The sequence below is a fragment of the Lampetra fluviatilis genome, chromosome 28 (genome assembly GCF_964198595.1).
Source record: "Lampetra fluviatilis chromosome 28, kcLamFluv1.1, whole genome shotgun sequence".
Taxonomy (NCBI): Eukaryota; Metazoa; Chordata; class Hyperoartia; order Petromyzontiformes; family Petromyzontidae; genus Lampetra; species Lampetra fluviatilis.
The window spans coordinates 6,495,847-6,521,763 of NC_136302.1; the positions used below are offsets into that span (position 1 = coordinate 6,495,847).

General features: G+C 47.4%; 1 protein-coding gene across 1 annotated transcript in view; it reads right to left on the reverse strand.

Annotated features, from left to right (window-relative positions):
* The window catches only part of LOC144942729 (chloride channel protein ClC-Kb-like), a 44,341-nt gene extending 18,684 nt beyond the window's left edge, over positions 1-25,657 (reverse strand). Inside the window, exons 1-11 of the mRNA XM_078869596.1 lie at positions 25,378-25,657; positions 21,338-21,466; positions 17,774-17,902; positions 14,802-14,941; positions 14,086-14,163; positions 13,566-13,644; positions 12,539-12,664; positions 10,163-10,247; positions 7,999-8,100; positions 6,853-6,937; positions 1,320-1,499 (exon numbers count right to left, since the gene is read on the reverse strand). Of these exons, the coding sequence (XP_078725722.1) occupies positions 1,320-1,499; positions 6,853-6,937; positions 7,999-8,100; positions 10,163-10,247; positions 12,539-12,664; positions 13,566-13,644; positions 14,086-14,163; positions 14,802-14,941; positions 17,774-17,902; positions 21,338-21,466; positions 25,378-25,657 (1,413 nt within the window). The remainder of the gene's footprint in view (positions 1-1,319; positions 1,500-6,852; positions 6,938-7,998; positions 8,101-10,162; positions 10,248-12,538; positions 12,665-13,565; positions 13,645-14,085; positions 14,164-14,801; positions 14,942-17,773; positions 17,903-21,337; positions 21,467-25,377) is intronic.
* Between the last annotated feature and the right edge of the window lie 260 nt (positions 25,658-25,917).

Consider the following 25,917-nt stretch of genomic DNA (forward strand, 5'->3'; position numbering starts at 1 on the left):
CACTTCTGGATGAAGACCTCCACATGCACCAGTCGGTCACGAGGAGTTGGTCGACCATACTTCACCATGCTGGTCACTGTCAATGGCGGAGCCAGGAGTTTCAGGTAGGGGGGGGGCAACCCCTCCAGCAATGGATAATGATAGAGGAGTTGTTAGTAAATAAGGAGTTGTCCATTGCTTTCTATTCGACGCGTGTGCGACGATGGCGCAGCCATCGATCGAGGGTCGAATTCGAACCGCGTTGTGTGATCGGCATCGCGCTCGCTGAAGGTGTTGATGCCTTCGTCGTGTGCTGTATACACAACTGCGCACGATTTTGTGAGTCACTTACAACTGCTTTGCCGTCACTTTTGCCAATTATGGACTCAGACTATTGTCCTATCATCTCATGGAGTCCCTGGCACATAATGATATGCTACACAGTGGCAGTGAGGGTCGCAAAATGCCTATTTATTACTAATAAACCCCAATAATCCGATCGAAATTAGGGATTTCGATCGGATCATTTGGGGGGGGGGGGGGGCACGTGCCACCCACCCCCACCACTGGCTCCGCCACTGTGAGTTGGTGAAAGGGGAGAACAGGACCTGTTCCAGATATCACTCTACACTGGCGTCAGCAGTGGCGAAGGAATCAAACTCAGGTCGCTGGGTTGATAGGGCAGTGCGCTAACCATTAAGCCACCACTCCAATTATCTAATGTATGTATCTGCTGTATTTGTGTTGTAATCATAAACGGAAAAAATTTACCATGACTTAAATTGTCACGCATACAAGCGTGCAACGCGCCAATAATGATTGCTTTATCACACCGGTAAGTTGAAGAATAGTAATCACAGCCAAACTTTGCGATTCTATCCGACGTTTTGCTTGAAGCTAAATCAGAACATCGGATGGTGGAGGGTCTTAACGACACATATTTGGTCAGATCAATATGTGGTCAGACTAAAAAAAAAATCTATAATCGTAATATTGACTACGAAAAAGCTGCGTGTTTAGTTTGCTTATGTAAACTAAAACTAAAATATTTGTTATTGTATCAGGCAAGACAAATGATAGCTCAACGAAGTGGCTTATCACGTGGACATTTCTAGCAGCCAAATACTCTTCTAAATGCACATTTCTTAATGTGGAGGTAAAAACAGGAGGACCCGGAGAAAAATCCACGTGACCACGGAGAGAGAGAGAGCGAGAAAAAGACGCAAACTGCAAATCTACAGCAGGCATCAGGGCCGAACCCACAACGACCTCCTGCATACCGGGCGAGGGAGTTAACATCTCCTAGCCACCACGGTGCCACCAGCGTGTTATATCGGCACCTTGAACACGGCGAACATGGCGAGCATGTGGAGCGAGGTGAGGCCCGTGTGCGTCCACTGCAGCCACTGGTCGTGATACGTGGGGTTGGGAGGCTGCAGGGTCACGTTGCTCAGGTTCACGCTGTCGATGCCCCACGTGCGGTTGTCGAAAAAGGTCGCCAGGTGCTCCTTCATGGTCAGCTGTTGGTGCCGCAGAGAGTGCACACGGACAGCTGCGTTATGTCGTGTAGGTATGTTGAACTTCTTTCGCGCCGTTAGTCGCCGACCGTGAGTGGGTGAGTGAGTGGGTAAGTGAGTGGGTGAGTGAGTGGATGAGTGAGTGGGTGAGTGAGTTAGTGGGTGAGTAAGCGGGTGAGTGAGTGGGTGAGTGAGTGGGTGAGTGAGTGGGTGAGTGGGTGAGTTAGTGAGTGGGTGAGTGAGCGGGTGAGTGAGCTGGTGAGTGAGCGGGTGAGTGAGCGAGTGGGTTAGTGAGTGGGTGAGTGGGTGAGTGAGTGAGTGAGTGGGTGAGTGATTGAGTGGGTGGGTGGGTGAGCAGGTGAGTGAGTGGGTGAGTGAGTGGATGAGTGAGTGGGTGAGTGAGTTAGTGGGTGAGTAAGCGGGTGAGTGAGTGGGTGAGTGAGTGGGTGAGTGAGTGGGTGAGTGGGTGAATTAGTGAGTGGGTGAGTGAGCGGGTGAGTGAGCTGGTGAGTGAGCGGGTGAGTGAGCGAGTGGGTTAGTGAGTGGGTGAGTGAGTGAGTGAGTGGGTGAGTGATTGAGTGGGTGGGTGGGTGAGCAGGTGAGTGAGTGGGTGAGTGAGTGAGTGGGTGAGTGAGTGAGTGAGCGGGTGAGTGAGTGGGTGAGTGAGTGAGTGAGTGGGTGAGTGAGTGGGTGAGTTAGTGAGTGGGTGAGTGGGTGAGTGAGTGGGTGAGTGAGTGGGTGAGTGGGTGAGTGAGTGGGTGAGTGAGCGGGTGAGTGAGTGGTTAAGTGAGTGGGTGAGTGAGCGGGTGAGTGAGTGGGTGAGTGAGTGGGTGAGTGAGTGAGTAAGTGAGTGGGTGAGTGAGTGGGTGAGTGAGCGGGTGAGTGAGTGAGTGGGTGAGTGGGTGAGTGAGTGGGTGAGTGAGTGTGCGAGTGAGTGAGTGGGTGAGTGAGTGGGTGAGTTAGTGAGTGGGTGAGTGGGTGAGTGAGTGGGTGAGTGAGCGGGTGAGTGAGTGGTTAAGTGAGTGGGTGAGTGGGTGAGTGAGCGGGTGAGTGAGTGGGTGAGTGAGTGAGTGGGTGAGTGAGTGAGTAAGTGAGTGGGTGAGTGAGTGGGTGAGTGAGCGGGTGAGTGAGTGGGTGAGTGGGTGAGTGAGTGGGTGAGTGAGTGTGCGGGTGAGTGAGTGGGTGAGTGTGCGAGTGAGTGAGTGGGTGAGTGAGCGGGTGAGTGAGTGAGTGGGTGAGTGAGTGGGTGAGTGAGCAGGTGAGTGAGTGGGTGAGTGTATGTATGCTTAACTTCTTTCGCACTGTACATAGCCAGCCATAAAATAATTCTCACGACGTTTCGGCCACAACGCAAGCAGCCGTCCTCAGGTGAAGAACAGGTCTGTCGAGAAGACAGACCTGGCCGAAACGTCGTGAGAATTATTTTATGATGTTTTATTTTTATTATTTTATTATTTCCATTCTACGTGACTTTACCGAAAGAACCAAGAAGATGAATCCCTGCAGTCACGAAAGCTTTAAATCGAAAAATAGTTAGAGGTTACTCACGCATTACCACACCACACGTTACCTGCCACTCGACGAACTGTGGTGAGCCCAATTACACTGCTGGAAGACTAGAGGCGGGGGAGGGTGAGGGGGGCGATTTAAGAAACTTGCCCCATTGTTTCAACTGCTCCGTCTGGAGATCAAATCGATCCGGCGAACCTCTGGCTTGCAAGTCCATCCAGTGTGACAACCATGACGACACGACAGCAGCATAGCCACATCTAACACGAGCTGAGCTACGGAGCATCTTTGTCAGAAGCGACCAGGCCACAAATCCGTAGCTCAACGAAGTGGTTTGTCGTCGCGTGGAAATGTATAGCAGACAAATACTCTAAATTCGTGTTGGTTTTCAATGTGGAGGGAAAAACCGGAGGACCCGGAGAAAAATGAACGCGACCACGGGGAGAGAGAGACACGCAAACTCCCAAATATACAGCAGCAGGCGTCAGTGTCGGGATCGAATCCACGACCTCCTGCATTCCAGGCGAGGGCGTTAACATCTCGCCACTACGGTGCCCCATACATACTATTTTTGTTATTTCTTTACACAGGAGAGCTTCAATGCTCGTAATATGCCTGGTTGAGTATTCAATTTCACGTGAGAGAGTAACCAAAATACCTGGAAGAGAAACCCACGCTATGCAATGGGGATAGCGCTCACAACTGCGAATTGTAATTCAGCAAACGCATTTGCTGTACTGTCCCTCTGGTGGCCTATGAAGTGCCCTGCAGTTTTACCTGCGATGGATTGCAGGGTGTGCGTGTGTATGCTGAACTTCTTTCGCGCCGTACGTAGCCAACCGTGCCAATCGGAGGTGAGTGTAATTCACCTGACACCCCAGCAAGATATTTCCTCTCTGCCAACTTTTGCACGTGATTTTTAGTCTCTATATGTTACAGGTTAGCACAGAGTCCCATTGGAGGAGAGTTTAGGGGCCGTCCATAAATGACGTCACGCGATTTTGGACGATTTTTGACCCCCCCCCCGTCACAAAAAGTCAGACCCCCTCAAATATGACGTCACAAAGCTCTGCCCCCCCCCCCAAATAAAACATGCTTCAAATCGCTTTAAACTATTGTCATTGTAGTGCATATTTAATGTGGCGCTGCACTCTGATGTTGTAGGAGAAAATTTTATAAAAAAAAAGTCTAATTAATTAAGTAGAACGTGTTGTCTATATTTTTTTAAAGTTGCGCATTTTGATGTGACGTCACATTTCTCACCCCCCCCCCCCCCTCGTCACACATCGTCACAAATGTCTGACGCCACCCGTCATAGGTGCGTGACGTCATTTATGGACGGCCCCTTATTGAGCTCTAACTGCGCACCTCCCGATGAGCACGGATGTCTCACAAAATGGCGTGAAACAATTACAACACACACACACACCACGTGGTTTGAATCGCATAAGTCGACTGCAACTATTTTGTACGCTGCTTCCGAAGAAGTAGCCCAGCTTTAGGCTGCAAATACAAAACCCCCTCTGCTGAATGGTGAACGTGGAAGGGACCAATAACCAGAGGTGTGGACTCGAGTCATGTGACTTGGACTCGAGTCATGAATTTGATGACTTGCGACTCGACTTGGACTTGCATAACAATGACTTTGTCCCACCTCTGCCAATAACACTGGTCAATACACTTTTTCTGGCATAAGGTATTCCAACGGTTTCAAGGTAATTTTGGGGTGCTGACTCCAAATCTGGCATCAGTTTTCGTCTATCACATCAGGTTTTTGAGATATCAAATATTACATTTTCAATAAAAACTGCAGAAGAAAAATATTAAATAAATGTGGATATCTACATAAAATGATATTATAAACACACTATCCTAAAAATACAGCACCATATTTTAACACTAAAGCAGTCACTGACTCGCAACAACTTGCAATCATAAGTGACAGGGTTAATTTCGGGTAAAATCAATCAAAATGGGGTATGCCGACAGCATAAAAATGGGATGTGATAGAGCAAATCTGAGAACAGATTTGGAATCAGCACCCTGACATTAGTCTAAAACAGCTGCAAAAGTCCAGGCCAGAATTTTTTTGTTGACCAGTGTAATTAATTAATGCCTTTCTCACTGACATGTATTTTGGTTTAATTATGATCTGATGTAAAATCGTGGGTTGGGACAAATGACCATGTTCTCAGTGCCTTTGTCTCTTCAGACTTTAGAGGTATGTCACGTTTATTAGCTGCATGAATGGTTTCAACCAAACGATTTACCATACGCAAATATATATATTTTTAAACATGAATAACAATGACTCTATAATAGAGTTGTTTTGGGTTAGATCGCGTAAAAACCCTCGATTGTGGATGATATTGGCCGCAGAAGCCGACGTGTTAAACAATTCCTCTGCTCGTGTATAGCCACCACCGTCTGACACAATGAAGTCACGTGACATCCATTGGGACCCCAAATAGAGTAGCTTCAAAAGAGCCCCTTGCGTTGTGCGTAAACAGTAGAGGAGCAAGCAGCGATGACCCTTGGGCGGCTGGTGGCTATGCACGTGGGCTCTGATCCAGCGCTTGTGGAGGCGAGGGTTGGTGGAACACACAAATGTTGTTAAACTCCCTTCCCGTGGGCGACGAGGAGGTGCTATACCCTGGCTGGACAGCAGAAGGCGGTACAGCAAGTGGACTAATCGCCATCTGTTTCCATCTGTACGGGGATATAGCGTTGCTTCCTCTAGCGTGCTTGGGTTTTCTTTGGGCGTCTCCGGTTTTCTCCCATTCGTTATTTGGCTGAAACAATCTCTCTCAATATATATAAAAAAACTCCATTTAGCAGGATCCTCCTGAAGAAAGAGAGGCCTTCGATGCGGCGTGGCTCGCCTGGACCAGTCGAAAATATACTCCCGATCATTTCATCTCGCACGACGCACGCATGCATTTTTGGAATCTGTCCGCCAGATGGCGCCACCACGCTCATTGTGATCAGCGTAGGGAAAATGCAGAGTGTTTTTTGGCCAGTGTGTCCCAAGGAGTTTGAGTTTATTTGATTTGTTACAAGGGCGAAGGTCCCGTTTAGTCAGTTTCCCGGCTATCTGAAACTTGAGATCCGTGGTTGCGTGAACGCAACAGCAGCAGCAATAAAAACAAAAGACAAACACCATTAATATTGCAGCATCAATATTTAAGCCCGTAAACAGGAAGACTTCTTCAAAATTCTGGAAAATCACCTGATGAAGCTGGTTTTAATCACCAGCGAAACGTCGTACTCAAATAGAAAATGTTGTGGGTTTACTCTCCAACACACCGGTTTGCTGAACTAGTTTTGTTCATGTGACAAACCTTGCTGATTGGCTGTGTCGGGCGGTGGTGGGTTCACGACACATTTCTATTTACGCACTTTAATCCAAATCCCCGTTACTATGAATACTATTGCAGAGAACGAGTACAGGGTCGACCGATTGTCTCTGTAGATCATCTTCCACGCATCGTGTCTTTGTTTCCTTCTGGTCATAACAAAATCCCTGATCCCAGATAGCTCTTGGATAGGCAACCTCAATGCATACCAGGAGCTATAGACTGTTGGGGAGTGGGGGCTACGTGGTGGACAACGGTGTGCAGTTTTAAAAACCTCACCACTCCCACGCGCTTCGCCGTCCCGCAATGGACCGGCGTGGCGAAGTATGGTCAAACAAATGAATCCCCACCGCGACACCGACGGCGTGGGGTGCGCGGGGAGTCTCTCATCCAGCAGCAGATCGCCAAAGGGCACCGCCAACGTGTGTCCACGGTCGTTATTAGCTCCCCGCGCCTAATCGCGCACAAGCTGCGGGCGCGCTTGACCGTACCCGCGATCCGATGTATTGCCCGAAGCCGTGGGGGAAGGTGATGCTGGCCAGGATGAGCGTCAACACGCCCGAGTACAGCACCTTGCTAGAGACAACAACAACAACAACAAGAAGAGAAGCCGCAGCCGCCCGTGGGGTTAGTCAAGTTTCAAGTTCAAGTTTCATTTATTTGGTGTAGCCCTGTGAGCCATGCGGCTCTTGAGTCGGGTGCAACCGCAACAAACAAAATATGAACAGAGAACATCTTAAAGCGACGACGCGCAACAGAAACATCCTGGACAAACCAGCAAATCTTCCAGAAAAAAAACCCACCGTATTACAAAGCTGTGTGCAAAAATCCCAGTGTGATGCAAGTCGAAGAATAACAACCATAAGACAATTTAGATTAAAGTTCTCAAGGCCAACTCCGCACATCCGCAAGTAACATGGCTTAACCACATGTTTTCGAAATCGCCAAAACAAGGCTATAAAACAAGTCGGGGGTGGGGGGGGGGCTCTCCAGCTCCTTGGCGGTTATATGAGAAAGCGGTGTCAGTGGTGTAGCGCAGTTGGCACGCCCAGATGTCTTGTGACCCCCCAAATAATTGACCCCTAGCATTTTTTGCTTCCAGTTGCACGTTGATTTATGTTTTAAATAAATATCTATGGGACCTTTTTGGCCAGTATCAGAACGATGAAAAACATAAGAATAGGCTTAACTCTCTCTGGCAAAGACAATGGGTATATTATCAGAGCATGTTTGTTTGCTATTTGTTTTTGTGCCAGCACCTACACTCTGTTAAAGGCTATACGGGGGATCTTTGTCATTCTGTATATAGGCTGCTCATTGCCGTGCGCAGCAGAGAGCAGTGGTGATCTATGCTCCCACGTCTAATTCTGCTCGCCTTCACCAACCCACGCTGACCAAGAATGGCAAATTATGTTCAAATAACCCTCTCGTGATCCGCACCATGAGAGGGCCCCCATCCAGCAACGTCAGAATCAGAATCAGATGAGCTATAAAGCTCTTTTCACAGACGTCCAGTAAAATATATTAACTATAAAAGGGCGTTACGTGTGCAAGAACATTCATTCGACGCATTCCCCGCGGGCATAATGTGCATTCCCAGCATCATTTACCAGGGTGACCGAGTGCCTGTCACTTACTTATTGGCCATGAACTGGGAGATGGTCTTGTTGTTCATCATGAAGATGAGCAGGTTCCGGTGGCAAAACAAATAGACGCAGCAAAGGCATCCACACAGAACCCTAGCGCGCACACAAGAGACGCCAAGGCACATAAACACACCGACCCACACCACACATTGAGCTGCAGTGCTGGTGCTAGCCGGTAGCGGGGGGGGGCAAGCATGAATGTGTTTCGTGGGCCCTCCCTATCAACGTTTACTATCCTTGTGGGATGACACAAGAGACATAGACAAAATGTACAGGGACTCCTCTACTTACGAGCATTCAACTTATGAACTTTCAGAGATACGAACAAACTTGTCCATATGTCCAGTTGCCTGTTCGGACCGAGAGTCGTAAGTTCAACCACCGCGCAAATAGATGGCGGTGGTGGCATCTACATCTGCAGAACGTGAAGAACCAATGGCATCTGCAGAACGTGAAAAACCAGTGGCATCTACATCTGCAGAACGTGAAGAACCAATGACATCTACATCTGCAGAACGTGAAGAACCAGTGGCATCTACATCTGCAGAACATGAAGAACCAGTGGCATCTACATCTGCATTACGTGAAGAACCAGTGGCATCTACATCTGCAGAACATGAAGAGCCAGTGGCATCTACATCTGCAGAACACGAAGAATCAGTGGCATCTACACCTGCAGAACATGAAGAACCAGTGGCGTCTACATCTACAGGAGATTATACAACTTGTAAAGCTATTCCCCGTGTCTAGTGTACATGCCATACAACATGTTTGGAATCGACAGGAGTCAAGTTGGACTTGAGAACAAATCGACTTACGAACAGACCTCTGAAAGCTAACTCGTTCGTAAGTAGAGGAGTCCCTGTATAGTATATATATGCGGTGACATAAGATAAATGTAAACAAAATAAGGTAGTGAGACGGGAGAATAGGAATGCAGATAAGATTTAGATGAAATAAATGAGCCGGCAAAATTATGTTAATCGTCGTGTTATGTTAATTAGGGGGTTGAATTTTAACTTATATTTAATGATTTAAAGCTTTCGTGACTGCAGGGATTAATCTTCTTGGTTCTTTCGGTAAAGTCACGTAGAAGGGAAATAATAAAATAATAAAAATAAAACATAATAAAACGACATACCTGTTCTTCACCTGAGGACGGCTTCTGGCGTTGTGGCCGAAACGTCGTGAGAATTGTATTTTATTATGTTTTATTTTTATTATTTTATTATTTCCCTTCTACGTGACTTTACCGATAGAACCAAGAAGATGATATTTAATGCTCCACATTTTTTTTTATGAATCCAGGATCCATTTGGATTCTTGTGGTGCTTCACGTGTGCTTCGTTTGCTCAAGCCGAGCGCCACAGCAAGTCGATTGATTGACAGGCCACGTGCGGTGTGGTAAAGTGTGGGTACTCCCACTACATCCTAGGACGTCTCACCAGCGTGGAAGAGTTCATCACAATAACCCCTTGGAGGGAATCTAGATCCTAGTTGAGATTATTTGGTATGGACATGAACCAACTATGAGCTTTTGAGGCTGACGTGTCTTGATCTGTATGTCCTGTATGTTGAACTTCTTTCGCACCTTACGTAGCCAACCGTACTAATCGGAGGTGCGGGGGAAGGACAACAAACTAAACACAAAAATCGGTTCTAAAAAAAGCAGTTTTCAATCCAGATTTAAAAGTGCATGGCTCCAGTGGCTTGGTAATATCGGAAGGAAACACTTTTCAGACGGCAGGAAAAACGCATCTGAAAGCGCGCGGTGCGCCGACCGTCTTTGTTCGATGGCTAGCAAAAAGCCGCTGCGAGGATGACCGGAGTTCGCGCGATGGTGTACGCTCCTTGAGATCAGCAAGGTATTGTGGTTCATTTGTGGCAAGCACTTTGCGTGTAATGAGCGCGACCTTACAATGTATTCGTTTCGGCAACCGGAAACCAATACAGCTTGACGAGCACTGGACGGACACGGTCGGATCTTGCACTACCCCGCACGACAGCGTGCCAGAGAATTTTGTACACTCGCTGCAGCTTGGTAATGTTTTTTTTTGCCAGACGTCCCGCAGAGTAGTGAGTTGCAATAATCGGGGAATAAAGAAAGCACAGCTTTTGCCGAGCGACGGCAGCTCCAGGTGCTGTCCCCTCTCACCCGAGGATGGCAAAGGAGAAGTACTCGGGCAGGTCGAAAGGGAACTCCACCTGGTAGCTGGTGGTGAACAGCACAGCCACCGTCTCTGTGGGGGTCAGGGAGATTGGAGATGCATGCAGTTATACTGGTAGGAACGAAGTGGACCAGACCACCAATAGATTATATCGTCCGTCCGTCCGTCCGTCCGTCCGTGTATCAACATCGCCCCCTACTGCAAACACTTGGCAGGACCCTACAAAAACCTTTTGACTCAGTGGGGCTTTCCTGGCTTAACAAGTGTAATAATACATTATGTTTATATTCTTTGGTTATTCGTTCCTACCAGCCCACCCCGCAGGGTCCTGTTTTATGTAGAATGATATACACGGGGCGCCACGGTGGTAAGATGTTAACTACCTCGCCTGCTATACAGGAGGTCGTGGGTTCGACTCTGACGCCTGAGTATTTGGAGTTTTTATATTCTTAGGTTTTTTCGGTAAAGTCACGTAGTATCTCTTGGAATCTCTCATTTACTTGATACAGCTATCGTGCTGTGACGGTTTCCACCTGAAGACGGAAGCTTGTGTTGCCTCCGAAACGTCGTGATTTTTATTTTTATTTTACTTTTATTAATTTAAATTTTTTGCCTACGTGACTTTACCGAAAAAACCTAAGAATATGAATACTTGCAGTCATGAAAGCTTCAAATCTAGAATATTTGGAGTTTGCGTGTTCTACCCGTGATCGTGTGGATTTTTCTCCGGGTCCTCCGGATTTTCCTACCACATTTAGAAACGTGCGTTCGGAGTATTTGGCTGCTATAAATTGATACATGATAAGCCACATCGTTGAACTATCATTTGTGGCCTTCTGAAAAAAATCTATATAGCTCAGTGGGCCTTACCTGGTAAATTGTATTTCTTTAATATATTCACACACAGAAGAACTCACGTTATTTACGGTCCTATTACCCACGGCGGTGGTAAGGTCCGTAAAAAGTCCGATTGTCCACAGCCCTATATTTTCCTATTGTCCGCAGTTATCCACAATTTTACCCATGAGGCATAGCGAAGCAGCGGATAAGAGGAGTCGCTTGGCAACGTCATCCCACGGGGTTATCCGCTGATTGTTACCCCGCGGTTAAGCAGAGTTAAATTGCGGATAGCCGCACGGATCATAGGATCCACAATATTGGTCCCCCATACTACTCGCCTGGACGAGCGGAATTGAATGGTGCAACTGGTTTTTCTGTGCTGTGTTAAATCAGATAGTTCTGCAATTCCTGCTCGGATATTGTACATTAAGATGTAAGGGCTTAGTCCAGTGCATACGGCGTTTTACATGGAATGTGTTCGTGTCTCCAGCGGCTATCTTTTGGACGAGAGTCGTATAATTTGGAGACCTTCTAGGGCACTCGGATCAGATGAAGACCACCAAATTACATGCGATAAAAAAAAAAAGTCGTCGAGTTATGGCCAAATGTGCGACGTATTTGGTCATACCATTGGTGCCAACTTAGACCAGTATGAAACATTATTTTTGAAAACATATTGGACAGATGTTCAAGCAGATGTCCCGGGATGTCAAATATCGCAGCATTTTTTTGGTGTTTTCTTGAAAAAATGTGGTCAATTTTGGGGAGGACCGACTGTCAGAGTTTGATGAAACTTACGTGTCCAGGTCTGAATGAGGTCTCCAAAAAGAGGCAATAATTTTTTTTTGCATGACTGCATTTCTTTTATTTTTTGAATATAAAACAACATTCATCCCCATAGGACATAGTGTTAAGTGGACATCTGTGAAGAAAAAGCTTCGTAGATCATCGGGTTCCCCCAAGGACAAATATAGATTCTGATTCCGTATGGGAAGCCTTGGGCTTTTCGCGTGTTAGGTCACGTGGAGGGGGAGCAGTGATGCCCCTATGATTCCCAGCCGTGGCTCACGTGAGTGTCAATGCGATGTCTAAACCGCAATGACAAGCGTGGTGAAGTACGGTCAAACAACAATCCCCATGACCGGAATAGCGATGAGAGCTCTTCATCCAGCAGTGGATAAATCTATCCTGATGATGTATTTAAACTACACTCAGGATGGTTCCAATGGGAGTCCGACATTTAGTGTGTCCTCAAAATAGACATTTACGTCGCTTTTGATGGCTTAAAAGGCAAAATAAAAGGTAACAAAAGCCACCAGCTCCGGTGGCTTCCTAATATCGGAAAGAGGTGCATTCCAGACGGCCACGGAAGCGCATCTGAAAGCATGCGACGCGATCACCATCGTTGTTTGATGGCTAGCAGCCAAAAACTGCTGCTGCTGTTGCTGCTGCGAGGATGACCAGAGTTCGCTTGATGATGGTTTATCCTCCTTGACGAGATCATGAGGAGGGGGGGGGAGCACCTTTCTCTCCGTTGGTGATGGCGAGCAGGCGGAACATGAGGGCGGCACACGTGGCAGCGAAGAACCCGCGCCAGTAGTTGCGCACCGCGAAGTGAGTGGCCGTGGTCTCCACGCTGAATAGCACTCCTGCCCGGGGTTGCCGAGAAATCATCATCATCAGCGTCATCATCATCATCATCAGCGTCATCATCAGCGTCAGCGTCATCATCAGCGTCAGCGTCATCATCACCATCAGCGTCACCATCACCATCAGCGTCATCGTCATCATCAGCGTCATCATCACCATCAGCGTCATCATCACCATCAGCGTCATCATCACCATCAGCGTCATCATCAGCGTCAGCGGCATCATCACCATCAGCGTCATCATCACCATCAGCGTCATCATCACCAGCAGCAGCAGCAGCAATATGATGATCATCAGCAGAAGGAACAGACGCACGATCAACATCAGCAGCAGTATAATCAACATTATCATCTCCAGCAGCAGCAGGTACAAAATAAGTTAAACATACATACAAGCAGCAGCAGGGTCAGCATCATCCACATCATTAGCATCATCAGAATATTTGGAAGCTTTATTAAATGGGAAGCTGACAAGAGGTGCAAGAGTGAGGCTGAGCGGATCGAAGAGAGAGAGGGAGAGACAAATAAACATAATATAAAAAAGAAGAAAAAAGATTTTAAAAAATAAAAAATTAAAATAATAAAGAACGAAAAAAGGGAGAGAGAGGGAGAGAAATAATCATAATATAAAAAAGGAGAAAAAAGATAGAGAAAAAAAATAAAACAAACAAAAAATAAAGAATGAAAAAAAGGGAGAGAGAGGGAGAGAGAAATAAACATAATATAAAAAAGGAAAAAAAAGATAGAAAAAAAAATTTAAAGAGAAAAAGAAATAAGAAAAAAGAATGAAAAAAATAAAAAAAGGGAGCGAGAGAGATCTGGAGCAGAAGTAAGCGAGAGAGAGTGAGTGGGTGCGAGGATGGGAGGAGAGACGTGGGGTGAGTGCAGGTGACAACATCACCTCCTACTGGGGCCACGAAACAGCAAGCCACCCCCACCGCGGCACCAGCCACGATCATCTCGTACTTGCGGCCCTCGTTCTGCGGGGTGGACGTCAGGGCAAAGATAAAGATACCCCGTGTAGCATTAGCAGACTGTTGGGGCAAGTGCTGTTAATGGCACACGCGGGGGTGGGTGGCCAGCACCACGCCCGACCGCTTTTGTCTCAACCAGTGCTGATGTTTACACATCGCACCAGGTACTCATTTGAGGCCGAGTCGTCCTAGGGGAGGCCCAGCACTGGTTCAGACAGTCGTCACTGGTGTTGTCCGTGAGAGGGAATTGAACTCGGGTGGTTTGGTTCAGAGGTCACTGCACCACTGCTCCAACTCGTGTTTAACGAACCAGATTCATCGGCCAGGCTATTCGACTGCATGTGGCTTTTCAGGTAGTACGTGTGGCTTTCTCGGCGGATGTTGTAGTAATGAACACAAACTCAACCCCCCCCCCCCCCTTTGAATCAGAAGCCTCGCGCCACTCACCTCCTTCTTCCCAGCAAATTTCACAATAAGTCGGCCAAACTGAGTGGCGAGGATGCAGCTCATGTGCACAAAGGGTCCCTGAAACAAGAGAACACGAAGCAAAGGCCATCATTTACGATTCAACTAAACAAAGCAGAGCAACATCGCCGCCCTTCTACGGCATCTTGGCAGCACACTTCCAAAAAAAAATAAAAACACATTGCCTTGAGTCTCAGCGAGGCTTTCCTGGCTCATCGAACGTAACACAAATGAACGCGGCTGCCATTAATTATTTTTGAAAGGCTCAAACACCTCATCCGTGGAATCCACCTACCGCTGGACGGCTGATTTACGATACTTTTCGAAACTTCCAAATCTCATCGGTGGCAGACCAGCACCGTTCTGACCTTCGAGCCCCAAGGGCTTCCTGTATTGCAGCGTTCCCCCCGGTGGCCTCTAGTGCGGCCCCCGACAATAGACAACACGCAAAAACACCCCCCCCCCCCATCATCATCACCATCACCGTACTGTCAAACCCAACGGCTTCACATGTGTGGCAGACTTCACACTGAATGTCTTATGGGCTAAAGTGCCCCCCCCCCCGCCGCCCTGAAAATAAGTGAAGAACACCGCTGCCTTGAGATAAACGGCCAGCAATCGTGCTTGAGTGCACCGTACGTCGAACTTCTTTCGCGCCGTACGTAGCCGCACCTCGAGTGAGCGTCCGGTGCACTCACCACTTTGCCCAGGAAGATGGTGCTGCCCGCAGCGAGCGTGCACGTGATGCCGATGAGCTTCGCCACCATCGTCTTGAGGGTGAAGAACTCCTCCAGCACGACGCCGCGCAGCGACACTTTGATCTCGGGGATACCCGAACCTGCCGAGACGGTCGGACGTGAGCGATGGTCATTTTTAAATCCTTTATATTAAGTTCGCTTGCTTGCTTAAGACCGTGCTAATCTTTCGGTCGTTTTTTAACCCACTTCCCGTGATTTAATCGAGCTGACATTTTCCACACAGACTCGTTGTGCGTGACAATTAATGTTCGTGAAACATTTTTTCCAAAATGTTACACTTTTTAGGACAAAAATATTATATTTAATTACCAATTGCTTAATGGTGCAATGCAATCATCTGACCCATAGGTGGCAGCCATCTCAAGCCAGAGGACGAGAGGACTCTAGCCGCCACGCATATAAAGGATTTATAGTGAAAAACTTTGTTTTTACGGGTTATACTTGTTTGTTTGTTAACACCGTGGCAAGGGGCTTTCGCTACCGATGTTAGTCATGATGAAGGTTTGTTGGGGGTTGGGTCGCGTGAGTATGAATGCGTCGTAACCCTCCGACCAGCCGTCACAGCCCAATTAGTAAGGGATTTGTCGCGTAAACAAAACGCCAATTAGTTACTACTTCAGCCCACCGGTGTGTTGGAGAGTAAATCCATAATATTGACAATTTGAGTAGTACAACGTTTCGCTGGTAATTGCATCCAGCATCATCAGGCGATTTGCCGGAATAGTGAAGCAATCCACCTGCTTCCGGCCTTAAATAGAGCATCAGGACGACGTCATTATAAGCGATGTTGATGTTAATCATCATTAATTATAATTCATCATCACAGTCGTCATCATCATTATTTCCGTGACACGTCCGGAACTTTTTTATTGACACACTTTTATTGAACTTGCCTTGTCGTCTGTTTACATTCTCTCAAATCGTTGACTTTTAATGTCTTCGGATCTACGCAGCTTGATGAGCTGACACCCTAGCCCACGCTGTTGATACAATCTCTCTCCCCCCAACACAGCATCGGGAAACCGAGCAGCAGTTATTTGCTGATGTGACTCAGAAACTCCGCCTGATGAAGACAGCTTGTGTTGCGATCGAAACGTCGTCGGTTTTTGCTTTTATTTTTTTTAATGTTTATCAACGTGACTTTACCGAAATAACCAAGAATAACTATTGAGCTATTAAACTAAACTATGTTTTTATTTCACCAGGTAAGGCTCACTGACCTATATACTGTAGCTCTTTTTATTTAGAAGCCACCTGGCCACAAATGATAGCTCAACGAAGTGGCTTATCATGTGGAAATATATAACAGCCAAATTCTCTAAACGCGTGTTGATTCTAAACGTGGAGGGGAAAAAACGGAGGACCCGGAGAAAAATCCACACGACCACAGGGAGAACATGCAAACTCCAAATAAACAGCAGGCGTCAGGGTAGGGATCGAACCCACGACTTCCTGCGCACTAGGTGGGGTAGTTAACATCTCGCCCCCCTGGCATCCCAACACCCCAAATCAACACCGGTCCAGAGTTTGGAGTGCTTGAACGAATGCCGTTGGAAAACATTGGTCCAGAGGGCTGGCACGTTTATGGGACTGTAATGATATTTTATTGTAAATTACAGACTTTTGTATGACAATTTATCTTTGATGTTACGAGTAGAGAACCCATTGCTCTGCTGCGGGAAAATAAGAGACAGCTGTTCATGTTCATGAACTTATTCACAAACCCACTTTTCTCGGAGCACTAAAAGTAATAGCGTATTTACGTAGCAATAATAACATGGCAAGATAATATATTTATTTATATTCTCTAGGATTTAAATACTATTCTGCCGATATAATTACATTACGACGAGCACAGATTGAAGAGGTGGAGGGATTACAAATGCGTCAGTCTTCTCTTATTTGATACTCCCACCTTTTCGCTCTCACGATATATTGGACGTCTTCCGAATTTATTTCGCCGTTTCAATTCAATAAAATGCTTATTTGTTACACGGGGGGAAAAAAAAAAACATCGCGTGTAGCCAGTTACCCAGCTAGTTTTGGTGGCATGGTGCCCGCAGCCGCTAACAATCGAGTCATTGTCACGGTGGACAGGAGCCTAGCCAGCAGCCAGCCAGGGAATTCAAGGAAGACACAGATTATGTTAATAGTACTCCGATTTTGGGTGCATACGGCAAGAAAGTCGCCGTTGGATTCTACTTAGGGGCCGTCCATAAGTGACGTCACGCACCTGGGGGGGGGGGGGGGGGTCAGACATTTGTGACGATGTATGAAGAGGGGGGGGATTGAGAAATGTGACGTCACATCAAAATGCGCAACTTTGAATAAATATAGACAACACGTTCTACTTAATTAAATAGACTTTTAAATAAATGTTTTCTCCTACAACATCAGAGTACAGCGCCACATTAAATACGCACTACAATGACAATAGTTGAAAGCGATTTGAAGCATGTTTATTTTGGGGGGGCGGCGGGCAGAGCTCTGTGACGTCATATTTGAGGGGGGGGTCTGACTTTTTGTGACGCCGTGTGACGATGGGGGGGGGGGGTCAAAAATCGTCCAAAATCGCGTGACGTCATTTATGGACGGCCCCTTATATGCTCTCTGCCTTCACCTCTCTATGTGCTGTGAGAAAGGGTCATTGCCCGAAACGTCACAGGTTTATTTACTGTGAATGAACGCATGAAGGAAAACAAAAAACAAAAACCCCTTGGCTTTCAATCAACCAACTACCCTTCAGAAATTGCGTAACTTGAACTCGTTTAAACATTTAACCATTGAAGTGACAGCTGCGTTGACCTTCTTTCGCACCGTACGCAGCCGACCGTGCTAAAATCGGAGGCATCGACGGCGGCGTGCACGAGCTAGCGGCAGAGACAAGCACGAGGACGCCGCGGGGCGCGTACCGATCGCCTGCTGCGAGATGAGCTGAGCCACTCCTGCCGAGCCGACCATGAGGATGACGTGGTAGAGCACCCACGAGAAGTACTGCAGCACCCGGTAGTTCTCCAGCGAGTCGTACACGTGCAGGTTGACTGTGCAAAAGAAAAGACAAAGATCGATTTAAAGATTTTTTTGGTTGTTTTAAACTCCGTGTGATTGTCGTGTCGCTTACGCAGCGCGATGTTAAGATATTATTTTTCGGAGTCACTTTGCACCACGCGCGGCTCGCAACGCGAGGACGCGCCCCACGGAACAACCGCCGTGGAGATGGAGCGTGCATGGAGTGGATCGGTGGTTCCAGTGCTGGATCGCAAGGTATAGGGGTGGAAATACCGAAACAGCCAATTTTCAGAGCCAGCGAGAATATTGGTCCTTTACGGTATCAAGTAATATACAGCAGAGAACGATACATTACAATTTCGATTTAAAGCTTTCATGACTGCAGGGATTCATATTCTTGGTTCTTTCGGTAAAGTCACGTAGAAGGGAAATTATAAAATAATAAAAAGAAAACAATTAAATTCTCACGACGTTTTGATTGCAGCACAAGCAATCATCATCAGGTGTGAAAACCACTGCGAAAAAAACCCGCCACTTTTTATCAAAATTTCTTGCTGTGGTTCTAGATTTGAAGCTTTCGTGACTGCAATGATTCATATTCTCAGGTTTTTTCGGAAAAGTCACGTAGGTAAAAACATTAAAATTAATGAAAGTAAAATAAAACAAAACAAAAATAAAATTCACGACGTTTCGGAGGCAACACAAGTCTCCGTCATCAGGTGGGACCGTCACAGCCGAATTGTGACGGTCCCACCTGTTTTTACCTACGTGACTTTACCGAAAAAACCTGAGAATATGAATTCTTGCTGTGGTTTTCACACCAGTGGCCAGGGGCGGTTTCTTCATTAGGGCGATTGGGCGACGCACCACCAATGTCATTCAACCACAGAGTCACGCTAGCCGTCACTGTGCCTCTGGATATAGTCCAATCAGCGTCATGTCACGTTCTGTGGAGTACCGCCTCTTTTTGGGCGATTTCACTCCGGCTGAGAATCGCCCCGAGTGGCCCCATAGACTTACATTCAAAGATGTTTTTTTCGAACGGGGGGCGCTGCAATGCATTCTCTATGGCTTCCGGGAGGGCTCGCACTAACGTGCTTACGTCATCATACGTAAGCACGTTTCATCCAACAATATAATTTGTCGCCACCTAGTGGAAGCTTTAATAAAATAAACTTGAGTGGATTTTATTAATAGTGAGTATAGAAACAAACAAGATGTATTGTAAGAGTCACTTTTTTTTCATTAATATTAAAGAAGTGAAGTTGCCTTTACATGCTTAAGCTGTTAATTTATCCATTGCATGGGTGGACCTTATCCTTATCAATCATCCAGACATTTGCCCCCCCTGAGAGATTTTGCAGGAGCCGCCACTGCCAGTGGCGGATGTTTACACACCGCACCAGGCACCCATTTGAGGCTGAGTCGACCTAGGGGAGGCCCAGAACCGGTTCAGATAATCGTCACCGGTGTTGGCCGTGATCGGGAATCGAACTCGTGTCGCCGGGTTTGTGGCGCAGCGTAGCCCTAACCGCTACACTGCTCACACACACACCCTGTCACACACACACATGCACACACACACCTTCCCATGCCGTGTCAGACAGTGAGGGTTTACACCATTGGAACCTCATTTTCCATTAAAAAATATGATAAGTGGACCAATCAACTTCAAGGACAGTGCACATTATCAGAGTTATGTTTTATGTTTGCATTATGACTGCAGGTATTGTGGTCTATGTAAACATGACTCCTTGTAAAAAAGGTGTCAGTTTTGTTGCCAGATAGAAGGGTAAAAAACCAAGTATCACAGTGAGGGTTGTTTGGTGATACTTCACCACGCCGGTGAGTGCTGCTTGGTGAAAGTGGGGCCCAGGGCCGGTTGAGATAACGTTGCAGATATTAACAGTGGCCTGGAATCGAACTCAGGTGGCTGGGTCAATGTCACGTAAGGAACGAAACAGGGGGACTTCTCCACAAATCTGGCTGTCGCCTGATGAAGCTAGTTGTAATTACTGGCGAAACGTCGTTCTCAGATTGTAAATGTTGTGGATTGGCTCTCCAACACACCGGTGTGCTGTACTAGTGACGAATTAGCACGTTCTGTTTACGTGACAAACCTTACTAATTGGCTGTGTTGGGTGGTGGCGGGTTTCACGACACATTTATATATTTACACGCTCTAACCCAGCAAAAAAAACCCTCCTGTATTATGAACGATCGTCACATACTGTTACGTTCCTGACCTGTCCATGTTCAGGGTGGTGCATGTACGGCACTGCGACGACGAGTCGTTGGGTCACGCTGACGACTCAGCAACAACGCCTCTGGCCAGTGCGATGCAACCACTGCCGACCACTTATGTTTTGTCCTCGTTCGTTTATCAGCGGCAACCGCTTCCCGCAGCAGCTGTCGGAGAAACCTGTTCCCCAGCTGGCTAACCCGCGCGTCAGCCAGGCTCCTGAACGAGTTCCCTTCGTCATCGGGGTGAGCCGTGGGGGTCTCCCCCACCCCCCCCTCCCAGCCGTCGCCATCAGCTTCGCTCTCTTCAATTGCAGTGATCGATCTATCGTACTAAAGGTCACCATGGGCCGCACTAAAGGTCACCAGGGGCCGCACTAAACACCACCAGGGGCCACACTAAAGACCACCAGGGGCCACACTAAAGACCACCAGGGGCCGCACTAAAGGTCACCAGGGGTCGACCTCCTGTGGCCCGCAGGCCTGGCAATGAAGACCACCGATCTAGCGCCTGCACAGCAGCTCACCTCATCGCTCCGTCGACGAGGTGGACGTAACCCTCTGACGTGTTCCCTCCCCTCCTTCGGCTTGCCATGTCGTCGTCACGTCGGCCATCATCCCCTCATCCCCCCTCGCGAAGCGTCTTGCCCAAGCCCGCTTGCTGTTCTTTGCGGTCAATGTGAATTGACAACCGAGGTCGCGCAGCCGATGTCATGATTCATAATTGACTTTTGGGGGGTTAATCGGTGCGTTTAATGCTCTTCCGCGAGACAGTTTAATTAGTTTTGCTACGTCGAGTGGTGGGGGGTTCTTAAAGACACGAATTTGTCCAGATCATTGCGTGGCCCAACGCAGATATGTATGTATCGCGACATGCCTTGTGTATATACACAACTTGTATTGTTTGTTTTTTTACAAATATCACTGCAGTCAGTGAGCCGAGTCGATCTGATAGAAACTAAACCTACCGGTATGTCGATTAATACGTTTTTTGTGAATATTTTTTTGGTTGCATTTTCTTTACATGCTCACTTCTACAAGAGAGGTCGTGGAAACCATAATCGATAAATAATGTGTTTTGTTATTATAAGAAAATACTATGTATGTATGTTGAAATTCTTTCGCACCGTACGTAGCCAAGCGTGCTAATCGGGGGCTCTCCGATCCACGTGTTTCCCCTCCCTGCCCTCCCAGTGCAATTGCAAGCACCAGGTGCATCTACTCACTTCGCTGGAATCGCCCGATGACCACGTCCAGGCAGTAGCTGATGGTGGCCATGGAGATGCCGAGGATGAAGAGGAATATCCAATCCTCCCCGAACCTCAGGATCAGGTGACGTACGCATCGGTACACCGCTGGGCAGGAGCAAGGGCAAGACAGTAAAACAACGGATCACAACCATCTTCTTGGTTCTTTCGGTAAAGTCACGTAGAAGGGAAGTAATAAAATAATAAAAATAAAACATAATAAAATAATTCTCACGACGTTTCGGCTACAACGCAAGCAGCCTCTTAATTCCTCTTGATATGCACATTCTTTTGTTAAGGCACTCTTCTTCCACCTCCAACCCAGCTTATATATAAGCTCCAAGCTTGGCAGTGTCTCATTCTTCATCTGAAGACGGCTGCTTGCGTTGTAGCCGAAACGTCGTGAGAATTATTTTATTATGTTTTATTTTTATTATTTTATTACTTCCCTTCTACGTGACTTTACCGAAAGAACCAAGAAGATGAATCCCTGCAGTCACGAAAGCTTTAAATCGAAATTTAACGGATCACAATTTTCCCACGACCAAATCATCCCGCAATGCCCCTCGATCCCCGGTCTCATCAGCTCTCCGAAGCAAAACAGGTTTGATCTTGGATCAATCCTGAAGCGTGACCTTGCTTGAAAGGGGGAGGCTTACAAACATTAAGGGGGTGAGGTGGGGGGGGTCACGACACAGTCAATGCTAAAATAAAACTCTAAATTAAAGTTAAATGTTGGACAGAATGAGTCACGATTTGATTTTGCCTGTCGGACATTCTTCTTAAGCCCCCCCCCCCCGCCCCTTGCGGGCAGCTTTGTCTGTCATCACACGAAGCTTGCGAATTCAACGCCGGACATCGCAACAGATCGCGCCGTGTTGTGTGTGGTAGTGGAGCGGCGGTGTAGCGATTAGCGCGCTGCGCTACGAACCCGGCGACATGAGTTCGGTTCTCGATCACGGCCAACACTGGTGACGATTATCTGAACCGGTTCTGGGCCTCCCCCTAGGTCGACTCAGCCTCAAATGGGTGCCTGGTGCGGTGTTTTAGCTTCGCCGCTAAGGAGACAAAGGCTGCCGGGCGTGGTGCTGGCAACCCACTCCCTCGTGTGCCGCGCCGACCTTCATAGGTGCTCGCTAACAGCACTTGCCCCAGCAGTCTGTTGAAGTCCATACGGGGGATCTTTATCTTTGTTTTGCAGTTATTGCAATGTGTGTAACGCAGTCATTACCACACAATAAGAGTTAAGAAGGGGGGCCCTCAACGCTAGGCTGCTGGGATGGGAGGATGGGATGACCTCTGTGCACAACAGGCTGTTATAGGCAGCTGCGGAGCTAACATGGTGGGCAGTACGTATGTAGAAACTTATTTCGTACCGTACGTAGCCAACCGTGCAATTCAGAGATGCGGGGGAAGGACACCAAACTAAACACAAAACGCAGTTCTAACAAAATCAGCAATCTTGCTGCAGTGCAGTGACATTAATTGTGGTACCAATCTTCGTACGCCCCCCGCCTACACCAACCCCAACTGACCAGCTTGGCCAAACCAACAACGACTCACATCACGTTTACTCAATTAGACAGGGCTGCACGCGCATGGTCAGGATTTTGCATGCGCAAAGTTGACTACAGCTGCGCGATTCACTCACTCACTCACTGGTGCATTATGCCCATCTGTGATATATGTATACGTCTACTTTTCTGTCTCATATTTGCAGTGCAAGTCTAACTTCGTGAATTGGACGATTTGAAAACGGATAAGGCCACCATGTAAGCCGGGTGAAGACAGTTTTTTTCTTCTTCTCCCCAGCGTAAGATGGAGCCACTCAACTTCAGCGCAGTCGGTTATGATGGCTTATTCATGCTGGTACTGAAGCACACGTATCATGGTATAGGCAGACGCACAGTGACTTTACGAAATTAACAGTCACATTGTGATCAGAATGCAAGCCAGTATGAGTCGCCAATTTCTCCCCCCCCCCGCCCCAACAAAGCAAAAGCGCTGGAGAATGGCGTGACGAAAATTGGCCTCGCTTTTCAGATGTTCTTGAAACAAAAATTAAACACTGCAGCCAGTGGACCACTCAACCGCGTCCGACCAACACGATGTGGAGAAGGTGTGGCGACATTTCCTCCAGACATACAACGATCAAGGAATCACCAAACTATGAATGCGTTGAGGTGCAGACCATCAGGCGTACATCACTAATCACTGCCAAATTGGCACGACATGCTGTGTTCTGGTGGAACAAGCGTACTCCACTCAGCTACCACACCCGATTCTGTGTAAGGTCTTGCAAAACTAGAATTACTTTTGGAGCCTGTTGCTTTTTTCTTCATCTTCTTCTTCCCAAATGCCATATGGAAGAATAAGAACTCCAGCAAGGATTTCCCAAGTGACAATTTTAAGTAAAATGTATATTTACAAAACATGTGTACATCTACAATGTGCATCCGTTGATAGGATGATAATTTCACATACGAACATAATTCCTGCAACATCGGGCCAAATATCCCAAATACAGGACTCCTGAAAAAGAGTCTTGAGACTCAGTTCAGTGGTTCCTTGATACATTGTATAGTATTTAATATGAAAATATTGCAATGTAAAACACAGTTTTGCAAACACCATATATGTTTGAACCTTTAAAAAATACATAAAAGCTGACATATTTTTAGTGACATTTAACACAGTATACACGAGGGTGCCACTCAAACTTTTGAAATACATTTTGTTCGACTTTGATGTCTCTGTGACACTTAGACTATGATATCGATCTAACTTTGCGCCTGCATCTCACATTGTCCTGGCCCCCCTCTTGGTCTCAGATTACATTTGCACTTTTTTTTATTCGCGTCGAGTGTTTCGTTTTACGACCGTTAAACGCCGAATTTGTTAGCTCTGCCAGGACCCTGCTGCAACTCGTTCTCTGCAATACTGATGACGGGTTCGTCTTTGTTTTTGTTTCCTCTGCTGTGCTCACGCACCACGGGTCTCAGCAGGGCAGCTGGCTAAACGGCATCGTCCGTGTCAGCGAATCAAATCAACTCAAACTCAATATGTCCGTGGACTTGGAAAGTTGCAGCCTTTTCACTGATCACACGCTGTGAATGTGTTACTCTTGGTGTAAATGTCAACTGCTGAGAATGTCATTCCAAACTGTTACTATTTACAGGTTGCGCAGCATGTCTGCTTATTCGCTGTGTCTCTAAGGGCGTCAAGGCTGTGAGATGTTAACTACCTCGCCTGGTATATAGGAGGTCGTGGGTTCGACCCCGACCTTCACGGCTGTATATTTGGAGTCTGTACAGTCGCCCTGTGGTCGCATGGATTTGTATCTGTGTCCTCCACTTTTTCCCTCCACATTCATAAACATGCATTTGCCCAAAATGCCACCTATTATATATGAATGCGTTCAGTTGTTTTGGAATTTGTGCACTACTGCCAACACATTATCAAATACAAATAATACGTTGTTCTTTTAATAAGCGGCTTCATGTTTCGTGAAGTACATTCTGTTTATGATATTGCAAAACAATATCCACAAGGGCCTTGATAGCAGGCAGTACATTTGACATGAATTTGTTTGCAATTATAAATCGTTGTGGATCGATGGACCATACTTTACCATGTTGGCCAACGAGGGCCGAGGGCCTGGTTCAGTTTATCACCCTCCCCTTGTGTCAGCCACGGCCGGGAATGAAGCTCAGGGTGCCAGGTTGTGGATTAAATAAAGAAATACAATTCAGCACGTTCAGCATTCGCCCCCATTCCCACAGCACAAAGTGCCATCGCGAAGGCGCGAGAGTTACACCTTTTCCAGCTCGACAACCTACCAGTCCATCCCGAGCACTCCTTGCGAGCTGGCCGAGAGAGTGCGTGAACAAAATCGCGCGGAGAATTGTCGCGCATTAAACACGAGCGATTACCCAACCCGGCCCCTTGAGAGACAGAGAGACAGAGATCGGAAAGATCAGTTGCTGGAGGGTGCGTGGAGGGCATCAGGAGTGACTCACGGCGTAAAAACCTGACGATGGCGCCGAGCGCGTCCCTGCAGCAGTGGGTGCCGCTCCTCTGCGTGCGGTCCGCGTGGTCTTTCTCGTCCACCAGGAGATCCCTCTCCTTCCGTCGCCTCTCACGCGCCACGCCGTTGACTCCGGGAGCTTCGTCTTCCTCTGTCTCCTCCTCCTCTGTGGACCTCGCGTTGTTGCTGGCAGCCGCTGCCGATGCCGATGGAGAGAATCGTGGGTCCAGGAACGGGTAGTCGGGCGTGTAACCTTGCTGATGGGTGGCCATGCCTCCACCCACCCCTCCCTGAAAAAATGCTGTGTTCTCAGGGAGTTACCGTGGACTTGCTCACGGTTCTAGCCTAGAAAACTCGAGCGGTTGGTACGGAGACTTTTTCGACGATTGTGCAAGATGAAGACAAACGGAGCTGTCTTTGTCTCTCTCTCTTACCCTCTGTCTCTCTATCGCTCTGTCGGTGTGTCAGGGAAAACTGTGCGCAACAGCCTATGACCGGAGCTCATATAAAAGATGCTAAAGTGTTGTGGACA